This window comes from Lepidochelys kempii, chromosome 10 (assembly GCF_965140265.1).
Source record: "Lepidochelys kempii isolate rLepKem1 chromosome 10, rLepKem1.hap2, whole genome shotgun sequence".
In the NCBI taxonomy this organism is placed as follows: Eukaryota; Metazoa; Chordata; order Testudines; family Cheloniidae; genus Lepidochelys; species Lepidochelys kempii.
In genome coordinates, this window is record NC_133265.1 from 22,769,306 (window position 1) to 22,782,869 (window position 13,564).

Below are 13,564 nucleotides of genomic sequence, written 5' to 3' on the forward strand. Positions count from 1 at the left end.
ATTTGTGCTGGAAATGGCCCAACTTGATGATCACTTTAGATAAGCTATTACCAGCAGGACAGTGGGGTGGGAGGAGGTATTGTTTCATATTCTCTGTGTGTATATAAAGTCTGCTGCAGTTTCCACAGTATGCATCCGATGAAGTGAGCTGTAGCTCACGAAAGCTCATGCTCAAATAAATTGGTTAGTCTCTAAGGTGCCACAAGTACTCCTTTTCTTTTAATGATAGCAGGGCCGTCCTTAGGCATTCAAGGCTGTGTAGGTCACCCAAAAATTTGGGGTACCCCTGGGTCTTAGTATCCACCCTCCCACCTCTTCCTATCCCCTGTTCTGACCCTTCCTGCAGGCTCCCACAGCTGGTTGCTGCAGCCTGGTGACTCTTACTCCAGAGGGGATCTAGTAACTTAAAAGTGAGAGAGCCTTCCAGCCTGCCAGGCCTATTAGCACAATGTTGAAACTGTTAAAGAGCCATTCAAGTGGTAATTTTGACAGGTTTCAGAGTAACAGCCGTGTTAGTCTGTATTCGCAAAAAGAAAATGAAGTCATTTGACAGGCATTTGCCAACCCCCAGGTATATACTGTCAGATTCTGAATTTACTGACAAAAACAGTTGTGCATTACTGTAATATTTACTCAGAACATGTTAGTCTACAGGACCTTGTATTAAAATTTGCTTTAAAAATAATTCATTAGTGCAGTGTTTCCCAAACTTGGGATGCCGCTTGTTCAGGGAAAGCCCCTGGCAGGCTGGGCCGATTTGTTTACCTGCTGCGTCTGCAGGTTCGGCGGATTGCAGCTCCCACTGGCTGTGGTTTGCTGCTGCAGGCCAATGGGGCTGCGGGAAGCGGCGGCCGCGGATTTTTAGATGCACAATCTGAGTATTCATCTTTAGGCTTAAATGCTTGGATTTTCAGACCTGCAGTTTTTAAAATAAATCCTTCAAAGGACCTCCCTTATGTCAAATACATTTTTAATTTTAATGACTGTAGTACAAAAAACTTGCTTCCATTGGTCATGGGGCACCAGTTTAATAATACTGTGTCAGGTCCCATAAATCCTAAGGATGGCCCTGAATGATAGACCTCTTTGTAAACATCCCTTATCCCAGTAATGTAATGGCAGGTGTCATGTTAGTACTAGCTGACTATTCCGTTTGTGATGGATTTTGTGCTGTGCTTAAGACCCGTGACTGTTTCATATTTGGCATTCCCCCTTCTGCCTTGTTTCAGATGCCTTTGTAGATGTGGCTTCTCCCACTGACTAGTCTCCACCATAGATTTTTCTTTTGCTATCTATGCTGTGGGGTGAATGGTTACTTCTTCTCCATTTGATTCTAAATATTGATTAATATATATCTTTAATCTGGCATCCTGTTCAAAATGAACCTTTAGAAGACATGATTGTGACTTTTGTGTGGCTTTTTTTTTCCTTTTCAAGACACAATTTTTGGCAAAGTGGCCAGAAATTTAAAAGTGCTGGGCACACATGACCACTTCAGTTGGCATTTCTCTGCTTCATACACCTGAAAACTGGACCACTTAGCTAGGTGTCTAAATTTCAATTTCAAAGCCTAACTTTAGGTACTCATGTTTGAATACCTTGGCTCTAAGGTTTAAAGTAAATCTGCCTTGATTCTTCTTGTAACTTTATATGACATATTCTGAAAACTAAACTTTAAACTGTCAAATATTCTAAATGCTATCTGTCATCTAAAATATGAATTAACTAGGACAAAGTGAAATATGACTTGATTTTAACACAACGCTTCCAGATACAACAGAGTATATTCCCAAAAACAAATTAAATATTCAGTGATGTTCTTTAATAGTTGACATGCTAATCGAAATGTGGCCTTCAGTTTGTAAAACTACAAAAAATACTCAAACTGTAGAATCTGTAAATCACGCTTTAATTGCTAAAGGCCTTTGTCTTTATGGATCTTAAACTCATCTTGGATAAAATGGTATATACCTTTGAACTCAGTTATAGACGTTTATAATTTTTATTTACATGTGGGGTTAGAAGCACACTATCATAATTCCTATTTACTTTGGAATGAGAAAACAGTTGTATCACTTTGCCTGAGGGGTGGGGGTTGTGAGTGTATGTATAGAAGTATATAGAAATGTATATGTATTTGTTTTAGGATGAAAGTGTGATAAAGCTGACTCAAGAACTTGCTCAGAAACTAGGATTAAAAATAAGAAAAGCATATGTCAGAGCAAGGGTAAGGAAGCTTGTTTTGTTTTTAAACCTCATTCTGAATTTTTAATATCAACTTACACTTACCATGACCTGTTTAATTGCAGCCAACTTCCTCAAACTCAGTTTCTGGAGAAGTGTCAATTAAGGTAAGGGTCCACATGTTCACAGTATAAATTGATTTTGAAAGAACTATTTTCTGTATTCTTACAGTGAAGTGAAACTGACCAGTTAACATTTGGTTAAAGTTTCTGTATCTTAGGCAATGGTAAGGATTCTTGTCTAACCTTGTGCTTGGTTTTGCCATGAGTATAATATCTTACTCAATCATTTGATCACTTTTATCCAAGTTATCTTTGTACGAGAACTTCCTTGAATAAAAGATAGTTAAAAATGCTGTCTTTACTCTGTTTGGCCTTAATTATTCGTAAGGTCTTGCTAAATGGACACAGTTAACCATTGCTTTCTGTACTTAATGACAACTTAAGTACTACAGATGTCCAGGTGAGTACTATGGTTCACATAGGTTAAGGATAGCAAGTTGAATGCAGCTCAGACACTGATAAAGATGTACTATGAGACCTGCACAGATGCAGTTCCAGGTCTTAGAGGCATAAAGTTCACCTAAATTGTAAACAGATGTTGGCTAGAATTGGTTACACGTTACATTAGTAAACATGAACACTTTAAAACAGTTTATTTAAATCTAAACAGTAAATAAAGAACATATCTTATTTTAGGAAATGAAAATTTGTTATGTTTAGTCTCACTTTTGTTAATTTCAGTTTCTTATGGCTGCAATGCTTGGGTTTCACACACTACAAGGAATGCTTTTGTTTGAAAAGCGATTTTTCTTTCATCTTTAATTGTGGAAATCTAAATTCTCATAAATTTTACAAAAGCTAAATTTTAGGTCAAACTTACATTGATAAAGTCAACTTAAAAATGTATGCTTGAAGGGTCTTGTTGCTCTTCAAATTAATTGATTGTTTTACTTATCTACAGAATTCAAATTCTTCTGTAGAAGATATTGAGTCAGGTGAGTCTTCCTGGACTACAATATTGTTTGTTAATGAAAGGAAGCTAGATACAAAGTGCAGCGCTGGTGTGTTTGTCATTGTCAATATTCATAAAATTCTTTATATGAATCATGAATTGAGCTCTTTTCTGGAGTTTGCCTTCTGTGAAACTGGTATTATATTTCTATCAAGTGTGTGTGAAGGTACAAAGAGCATTACAACTAGGAAAGCTGCTTTCAAAGATGACTTCAGCAGTGGTTTCTCCTACATCCCTTGTCATAGGTAATAACTGTAGTGACTTGTAAAGGTGACACAGTCTCCACTTCAAGGGGTTAAAAAAATTATTTAAAAAAATCAAAAAAGTTTCTCAAGTCAGTCCAAGAAATAACTTCACATATCACTTCTTAGAACAGTTTTTTAATTTGCCAGCAAACTAAACTTAATAGACTGTGTGAAAGGTGTATGGCATTTTGAGGGATTTGAGTGAATGGTGTGTGTGTGTGTGTATGCATAAGAGAATACAGGTTAAGGTGGCTGAGCAAACTTTATTTAAATTTCCTGACTTTGTTGTTTTTTCTCTTTTTTTTTTAATATTGTGGTGTTCTAATATAACTTCTGTAACTTGGAAAAATTAGTGCTGAGGGGGTGGACATGGGGAGGCAGAATAAAGCTAGCATGTGATAACTTAGGCCACAAGTCTCCAACTCTTCCTGCCTACTTAGCATATCAAAATATGCAAACATTCCAATATACACATCTGCATATTTTCTTCTGAAGTTAATTGGTTAATACAAACACTTGGTATGCTTTTCTTAAGCATCTATATCTTTATTCCAAAATTAAATTTCTTTAAGGCAAAACATATTTGTACCAGATTAAAAGTGGTGAAAGAATTTTTTTTTTTTTTTTTTTTTTTGCAGAACATTGACTAAAAGTTTTGGTCTCTTTCCCAAATTACCTGTTTCAGATTTATCAGAAGAGAAACAAGAGACACTTTCTACTGGTCCGTCATCAAATTTTGTCCCAGAAGTGTCAAGTGACTTGGCCTCAATACCTATGCAATCCGTATCTTCTGTCATGCCTCTTCAAGTGGAAAAGAGTTCTCTGCCTTCCGCAGTGCTGGCAAATGGGGGAAACCTCTCTTTCTCTATTCCAGAAGCATGTTTAGATTGTGGAGATGGAGATGATATTAGTATTGGGGAAGAACTTGATGAACTACTTGATTCTGTACCTGACTCGGATGAAAGTGTAACGGTAAACTTTTGTGTTTAATTTTTTCTGGAGAGGAATCATTTCAAATGAAATCTTGTTTTTAGTTTGATAAGCAGGCTCACAACTAAGTGTATAAACTATAGTCATGCCTATTCTGTCAAATTGCACCCTGTCTTTTGACTCTAATATGAACTTCCCAGCAGAAATGTCATGTTTTCAGTTTCTTCTTAGAATAGTGACAGCATTATCCGACCAGCTCTTATCAGGTAATAAAGATAAAGCAGTGTCAGAGATTGAGGGGTTTAGAGGCAGTTCTGGAACAGACAGATACATTAAATAGCAGGTCACTAGGATCAGATGGTGTATATCTGACGGTTCTAAAAGAATTTGAAAATGATGTGCTGAACTGCTAACACAAATATGCAATCTCATAAAATTGTCTACTCTCTGATGTCCAGTTGAGCAGTTGTGGGGGGAGGGGAAACCTGCCAGTATGTTAATATGTTAACTTTAGCATATAGCATTATCCTTGAAGTAAGGAAATGGTATCATGTCAATTCTTGAACAGATTGTAACTGTAAAGTGAATAATAGTTCCTCCCAGAACAGCACGAAACTAATCAGGATAATACTATTAGTATAATTTACTAATGAGGCTGTAGTAAGTAGATTCTTCATGCAGGTTTAGTGGACACAATTTAGAATAAGGTTCAGTTTTGAGAAGTGTGTGGTGATTCTCTGTCTTAAAGTGTTTTTTAAAGCAACACTATTTAGAAAGCTTACTCTGAATATTTAACTTTCAGTATTTTAAAATAAACTGAGAAATGTAACTTTCTAAATTTCTGAAATAGATATTGCAAAGTAAAGGAGTTCTAGGAAACAATCTACCATGTTAGAATAAGACTTCTTAAAATTCCATTAAATATTTTTAGGCCTCTTTAATTTCTGCTGCCTCTTTTGTCTGTGTATTTAAAGGTATTTTAGAAACTAAACTCTCAGGGTCTGGTCCTGGTCCTACAAGGGTTTTAAACCTGTGCTTAACTTTACATGTTGTGATTAGTTCTGCTGAAGTTAATAGGACTATTCACCGTGTATAAAGTTGAACATGGGTAAGTCTCTGCAGCATTAGGGTCTAAAATTTAGATTGAAGGACTGAAGTTCAAGATAGTCTTCATTTTACCTTTACCTGTTTAGAGATAGGGTTTTTGTGCTAAAACAAAGCAAATTACTAAAAGCTAGACTGTTGCAGACCTCTTAACCTTTTTGAAAAAAAAAATTCTGAATGAACATTTAGTAAAAATATTTCTCTTCTTTTTCCCCCCCCCCCCCCCCCCCCCCTCAGCAAACCACAGTAGTCGGAGGACCCATTCCATCAGCTAGTGTAGCTCCCAATATAGCCTTCTCCACAACTTTGTTAGGAACTTTACCAGTTGGTGCAGGATTTGTTCCAGCAGCCTCATTTTCAGAAATGTATTCACAGCCTCTGGCTTCTTCTTTGGAAAATTTTTGTTCCTCTTTAAACACCTTTCCAATCAGTGACTCAAAAAGAGGTAAGAAATGAGTCTGAAGTTATACCTGTTTAATCTTACTTTAATAGAGAGTGGGAGAAGTTTGTGAATGACAGCTGACTTCTCACTACTAATCAGTGTAAACATTAAAGGTTTGTGGTGAAACGTTCAGGCAGTTTGACTTGCCTATGTTTTAAATGTATCAAATGTATAGTCAATATATACTGTGACCAAGAATTAAAAACAAAGCAACTGTTCATGTGGTATCTACATAAACATGTTCTAGACGCCCTCTGCTGGATCTGCATGAACTATTACATGGGTTTTCCTAAAGCTGTTTTGATGTTGTGCATGAAAAATTAACCTGAGAAGGAAGTAAATTTTAAATTCCATTTAAAAATCTGGGTGAGGCTGGGGATTTAATATGTGCCTGAGTGAAATGGGAGTAAATAAATGGGGCTGTTTTTTTACTCTCAAGATTCTAAAATGACTACACAGGGGAGAGTACACACTGAAAAAACCCAGCAAAGACCTGTTTAAAAAATTTGCTTAACACTGAATCTAAATAGGTGTAAGTGGTGATGAATACCAAGATCAGTAATGAGCTAAATAAATAGGAAATATGCAATAAACTAGAGTTGAAAAAATAATCCCCCTTATATCAGTCAAAAATCTTGTAGTTGCACATTCTTTGTAGAAGAATGGCTATTGCAAAATTTTGGTAGACTGTCTCCCTAACCATGTCCACAACCAGGGATTTGAAAGTGAACTGTTGCCTGTTTGCCCACCTTTTACATTCTGGACCTCTTTCTTCAGTCTGTCCTTACAGTGACTGCCTCAACACATGTTCTGTGGGGCTGCTATTAAAGGTAATCCATTGATTGACTGAGTCAAGATGACTTACCTTGTCTTTCTGTCCAGAGACCAAAAGGCATTTGCATGTAGTGGGAAAAGACATTGACCCCTGTCACCTCTATAGCAGATGCAAATTCTTACATCAATAAAATGTGCTGAGAGGGGAAATAACTGAAAAATTGTTTCTTAATCACTGTCCAGATCTATCCAGTTCAGTTTCTAGAGATGGAACACCAACACTTAACAGCAATAATTCCTCTCTTTTACTTGTAAGTATCTTCCACATTTTCCTTCACATGAATCAAATCTTTAATATTTAGTCATCAGGGTTTAAGGAAGTTTTTATTTTTTTATTTTTATTATTATTATTATTAGTTTTAAAAATGCAGGGATAGCTTCATCCACCATTAAAATGTAGCAACTGGAGTGGGAAAACAGTATCTGTTTGAATAGTACACAGCAACACTCTAAGACAGAAAGTTTAAAAAAAAACCCCAAACTACTTTCCGAAAATCCAGGGGGAATTTTAGATGAGGAAATTGTATATACTAGTGTCCTAGCCAATTTTTGAATTTGGTAAACTTTTTAGCAAAATGCAGCATGGAAGCTTAAAATGACCACATGTGGTCACAACTGTCTGAATGTTATCGTCTATGAGTTTGCCATCTTACCACCTTGCAGTCCAGCCAGAATAAGGGGCAGTATGTAACTGCAGTAGTCCACAAGCAGGGCAGTAACAATATTGTGACTAAGACTTTCAATCTGATCTGTGCTGTACTTGCATCTGAAGCTCATGTATCTTATTTTTCCCAAATGCTTTCTCAGCAGTGGCTGGCTGGTGTATGGGTGGAGCTAGTGATTTGCATACTCTCAGCCCACCCGCTACTGCACTTCTCTCAGTCCCAGTGTGGGGTTTGGCAGTGCATTCAGCCTGTAATGGGGATATGAGCTCCTTATTCCCCTGTGTGGATATGCAGCCAAGCTTGCAATTGAACCCTATATGAAGACAATCTGATGTTTTGAGGAAAACCTTCACTAACTAAGTTCTAGTTTTGGAGATCTTAAAATGAGGTTGACAGATCAAGTTAAATCTTGTTTCTTCTGGCAGATAAATGGCCCCAATGCTTTGTTTGGGACTGAGGATTACATGGGAATTGCAGGTCAAACTAGGAATGACTTTTCACATGTTTTTAGCAGTGGAACTGCTAACGTAGCTGTATCTGCATCACTTGTTGGAAGAAACCCATTGGAAGGTACACATGAACTAAGACAGGCCTGCCAATTATGTTTCATCAAAACAGGTAAGGAGCGCAGGAAGTCAGTTTGATAGATAATTAAATACATATGTACTATATCAGCATTGTAAATTAAAATGTTGTTGGTTTCTAGAAGTGCTCAGTTTTGAATTGTGTATCATTTACAAACAGAATATGGATCTGAATATTGAGTCATAAAAAACGTTGCAACCCTTTTTCTACCTTTTTTTTTCTTGATTTCATGGTCTTGTCCTAATGGGTTCTTAATTTCTAAAACCCCCAGCAATCACAACATGCTTTCCTCAAGCTGAAGGCTTACTGTGTAAGGTCATTCACATTCTGTATTCACTTTCCTCCCAACCCCCAGGGTACTCTGAAGAATGACACCTTTGCTCAAGACTTAAAAACTTGCAATACCCACTCTGATTGGTCATGGGGAATTGAACTGCAATTCAAAGTACCCGGTAACCTTCACATCCCATCTGTTTTATTGTTCTTTCAAACTAATTCTAAATCATTATCGTGATGCTTCCAAACCTTAGCAATAATTATTAACTTGCCTTCATTGACACAGAGGGTCTTAACCTATTTTGGGCCATTCACAGAACTAATCTTTGAGGTCTGAGCTATTGCTATTACACAGCTGTATTCTATAAGCAACTTTTTTTTCATCAAGACTATTCTTAAAATTGAGCACTATTCTTCAGGTTATAGACATTCTGAAATATTAGTAGAGCAATAAAACATGTATAATAATTCTAAAATACTACACTGATATATCTAGGGAATGGTTATTGTAGTTTGCAGTTTATTGCTCTTTAGTTTAAAACTACTTTTATTACTGTGTAAGGAGGATCAACAGGTGATTTTGAAATGCCACATAGACATGATGTTTAATAAAAAGCAGCAGTTAGAAAATGCTGAAGGATGAACTTTAAGATATATCCATATGTTGGCCTTTAACAAAGCATTGGTTTCTTCCCTTGTTTCTTTGCATCCCTGCTTTTCCTACCCATTTCTGAAACCACACAGTTCCACCATGAACTTTTTTGTTCAAAGAGAACCGGACAGGAATGCACCAGACTCTATTCTTAGTGGGTTATTGTAACTCCTTTTATTGACTGGGATGGTCACTGAGCATTGGAAACTTTACAATCCCTTTGCTGGTATATATGTATTCTTAGTATTTGTGGCTTTGGAAGCAAAATAGACCTAGTTTTGAACCCTGTGCTTAGCATGTGACAGTTAAAACACTACCAACTAGACCGTGGGGCTGGTATTGTATTCCTACAGAATGCAAAAGTTGACTTTTTACTTGAGGTTGTGTTCTGTCTTTGAACTCCCTCTTTGGCTGTTCAAGTTTAATAAAAATTAAATATTTAGTTGCATGGTTCTCAATGACTTATTAAAGGCCCAAAACAAATTTTATGAAAATTTACCCATTTGGGCCTGCAAAAACAGAAAAATACAGCTGGTTATTCCCATGCGGAAGCAAAGGAAGACTGTAAAATCTTCCTTAAATGACCTATTTTTCTTGTTGGTCTGGTCTTGTAAGTATTTGCATAGTTTTCTTCCACTCTCCCTCTCCCCCCCCCTTTTTTTATTTAAGATTACTTTGGCTCTTCTAATTTATTGGTGCAAGTAAGAATTCTTAACAGTCTGTTCACACATGTGCCTGAATACAAGTTCCACAGTTACTTATAGCTTATGTAAACTATAAACAATTTTTCTATTATTTTAGGACCTAAGTTATTGGATTTCACTTACCATCCCAATTTAGAGCATAAGTGTAAAAAGGATATTCTAATTGGTAAAATAAAGAATTCTGAAGATAAATCATGGAAAAAAATACGCCCAAGACCAACAAAAACTCAGTATGTAGGACCATATTATATATGTAAAGGTATGTTTTAAATATAGAAGTTACATAGTTTTTACTGAATTAACAAGGAAATTTAACTAGTTTGAATGCAAAATTAATTGCAAGGTTTTAATTCCTATACTGAATATAAAGTAATGCATGTACATTTTTGTTATAAAATGTAGAATGAAGCTCTATTGTTTTTGCTGATTAACAAAAACAGTTTATAGGTATTTTTAATATTTCCACAGGGATTTAAGTGAAACCCCATCATAAAAACTAATGTGATTATTTAGTTCATATTCTACCTCTAATTATAATTGTTTATTTAAAAAACATGAAAATGTATCTGGCTATTTCCAAATAGAGCCAACTCTAGTATCCTTGTGACTTGGAGGTTCTGGACACTTAAGTAAAAGTAAGCATTGCTTCATAGATTCTTGGTATGAACTTCTGCTTACAACTTCAGGGAGCTGATTAGTTTGATCAGATATTGTGCACAAATTAACATTTTGTACTCCTACCTACAGAGAAGAGAGTGGATGTCTGTGAAAATATTTTTCTGTTTTTTTGGCTTGAAATACAGAAGGGAAGCTGGAGGCTGTGAGGATAATTGGGGTACACATGCAAGCTCTAATGGACACTCCATATCTTCTGAGGGGCCCTAAATGTAGTAAAGTTGTTGTCCGGCTATACTGAAAGGAGGACAGGAGACTTTTTTGATATGGATTTAATCGGGCCGCAACTTTTATTAGATGTCTAGGACTACCTGGCAGATAAAAGTGTACAATGCAGGCAACTCCATGTTTATTCAAATTACCTGGGGTTTCTGGGTAGTTTCATCCTGGTTCCCCAGCCAATCCACTGCTTGGACCTTGCCATTCACCCCTGCTTGTAGGAGAGTTAAGGTGGGCTTTAAGAAAGGGGGTTGGCTCCCTGCCCTACCAATCATAGGAGTCCCCAACTCCCCTGTTCCGTTCCTTTAACCAGCACCTCCTTTTAAGTCCTTTACCAGGCCATTTAGCTGGTCACTGGATGCCTTCCCTGTGGAGTATCTGCACTGGACATCCACCCCACACTTACTAAATGAGTTGCAACATACAGCCTAACCACCTTTTCTCCTGATCTCCCCCCCCCCCCCCCGGTTGGGGAACGTGGGAAAAAAACCATCTCATTCCACTGAAGTCAATAAGGGGTTGAGGGAAAAATTCCTTCCCAGCCCCCCTAAAAAGGAGCAATTAGCGCAATGCCCCCAGCAGGTCCTAACCCAGCCTGATATTCGCACCTTTCGGGGTGGGAGGGTGGGTGCTGCCTTGCCTGCTGGGTGGAGAAAGGGCTTCCCACGCCGAGGGCTTGCACATTTAAAGCCTTCTGTCCCTAACACTCCCTGGGGGTGAGTCAGCACCACAAAGCTGATGACTACTCACCTTTTTGCAGCAGTTTCTGACCTCCTGCCTCGCCACCATAAAGCACTGCTTAAGCCTGGACAGTGTTCCCCCTGCTTAAAGGTGCGGTGTGGTCATTCAAAATGAAGTTTGGGAGAGAGGAGTAAGACCAAAATACTAGATTAATTAATCACAGAGGTGGCTTTTCATCAGACTTTCTGAAATGCAGAGTTAAGATCTAGTGATGATAAATGTGGTGGTGTAAAAGCAATGTCAAATTTAACTTTTATTTCATGTCATCTTAGATGTTGCTGCTGAAGAAGAGTGTAGGTATCCAGGCCACTGCACGTTTGCGTATTGCCAGGAGGAGATAGACGTGTGGACTCTAGAGCGCAAAGGAGCCTTTAGTCGAGAAGCTCTCTTTGGAGGAAATGGGAAGATCAACTTTACAGTATCCCAACTCCTTCAAGAACACCACGGACTATTTATGTTTCTTTGTGAGGTGCTTCTTTAAAGGCATATTTGACTGCTTGTTTCCTAAAGATATGAAACAATTTTAAACAGTTTTTCATTTAACAGCTTTGCTAGATAGTAAGGTGAACTGCTTACGAAATGATTTGGTGCATGACTAACTTGTAAGCATTGAGGTGCATGTTGGATAATAGTTTGCACAGTCTACATCCCTAGTAGAATTTTTAAGGTGATTTCATACATGAAACATATATTCAACTTTTCTTTAATCCCTTGTTTTTGTATTTCAGAAATGCTTTGATCACAAACCTAGAATAATAAGCAAAAGGAACAAGGATAATTCTTCTTCTTGTTCTCACCCTGCCATGCATGACTTTGAAGATAACAAGTATGTCTGTCTGAAATATACTCAATATAAGTTTCAAATTAAAAGTACAGTAGAACCTCAGTTACGAAGTTGTTTGTAACTCTGAAATGATCGTAACTCTGAGCAAAACATGATGTTTTTTTCAAAAGTTTACAAGTGAACATTGACTAAATACAGCTTTGAATCTTTACTATGTGGAAGAAAAATGCTGCTTTTAACCATCGTAATTTAAATGAAACAAGCACAAACAGTTTCCTTACCTTTTCAAATCTTTCTTTTAAAACTTGCCTTTTATTTTTTTAGTAGCTTATGTTACAATAATACTGTACTGTATTTTTCTTTTTTTGTCTCTGCTGCTGCCCAGTTGCATACTTCTGGTTTCAAACGGTGTGTGTGGTTGACTGGTCACTTCATAATATTGGTGTTTGCAACTCTCAGGTTCTACTGTAGCAGAGGTTTCAAAGCATTTTAAATTCTAATTTTCATTCCACAACTGCAGATTGGCTTTCTCCTCTTAGTTGCTAGCAGTCTGGTAGTTTTGCTTCGGTACTAGTAGTAACAATATAGGCTTTTTAGCCAACAAACTTTAAAAACATAAATTTTGCCTGACAGCATCTTTGTGCTATAGGTATTGCCTTTATCTTACAGGTGGGAACCTGAGGCAAAAGGTTCTATTACCAACAAATAGCTTGCTTTGAATTAATGCATTTGTTGCATTTTCTTGTCTAAATATAGTCCTACATCATTAATTATAAAAGTGATAACTTCTTTCTCAATGCTGAAGAAAACCAGTGATGTTGATCAGCTACTCCCATCTGTTTGAAACCATTAACCATCAGTGCCCCTTACTAAGGGCTTCTGTACCTGGCAAGCTGCATTGGTTTACTAAAGGTGTGACTTTAAACTGATATAGTTAAACCTTTACAAACCCCTCTTATGTCAGTTACAGTATGATGTTTTTTTAGCTTAAACCTGTTTCTAATAGACTTAAACTAAACCAAAATAAGTTACTCTTAAACTAAAATAAGATTATCCAGATAAGGGTTTGCATCAGTTTAATTAAACTGGTGCAAGTTTGTATGACGATAAGGTTTGAAAGCTTATCTAGCTTCATTATTTTCTGAGGTAAACTGTAAGTTTAAAAAAACAAAAGATCCCACAGAGCTCTTTATGTGATTTTATGTATGTATGAAAGTTACAGCTATTTGGACTACAATGAGAGCACTATTAAATATATGGGGACTCTACCGTCAGTAGGAATTAAATTTACACTGTTTGTAGTGTTTCTCGTTCTAAGTAAAGGAAACACTGCAAATATGAGAGTAAGGTAAATACTGTGAAGTCAGTCCATTTTTTTTAATTTAAGCCTACAAATAGTTATTGGTAAACTTCAGGTTGTGCAGGTGGGAATATTTACTTGGCAGTGGGA

General features: G+C 36.9%; 1 protein-coding gene across 4 annotated transcripts in view; it reads left to right on the forward strand.

The window, feature by feature from the left end:
- Positions 1-13,564, forward strand: part of ZC3H7A (zinc finger CCCH-type containing 7A) — a 46,968-nt gene that overhangs the window by 20,976 nt on the left and 12,428 nt on the right. For 2 of the 4 annotated variants that reach the window (XM_073362413.1, XM_073362411.1), the window contains exons 6-15: positions 2,147-2,227; positions 2,310-2,351; positions 3,208-3,241; positions 4,189-4,475; positions 5,775-5,982; positions 6,997-7,064; positions 7,904-8,096; positions 9,793-9,954; positions 11,603-11,799; positions 12,059-12,156. In XM_073362413.1, the coding sequence (XP_073218514.1) occupies positions 2,147-2,227; positions 2,310-2,351; positions 3,208-3,241; positions 4,189-4,475; positions 5,775-5,982; positions 6,997-7,064; positions 7,904-8,096; positions 9,793-9,954; positions 11,603-11,799; positions 12,059-12,156 (1,370 nt within the window). Of the gene's footprint in view, positions 1-2,146; positions 2,228-2,309; positions 2,352-3,207; positions 3,242-3,274; positions 3,504-4,188; positions 4,476-5,774; positions 5,983-6,996; positions 7,065-7,903; positions 8,097-9,792; positions 9,955-11,602; positions 11,800-12,058; positions 12,157-13,564 lie in introns of those variants that run through there. The other 2 variants (XM_073362412.1, XM_073362414.1) reach the window with 2 other exon arrangements.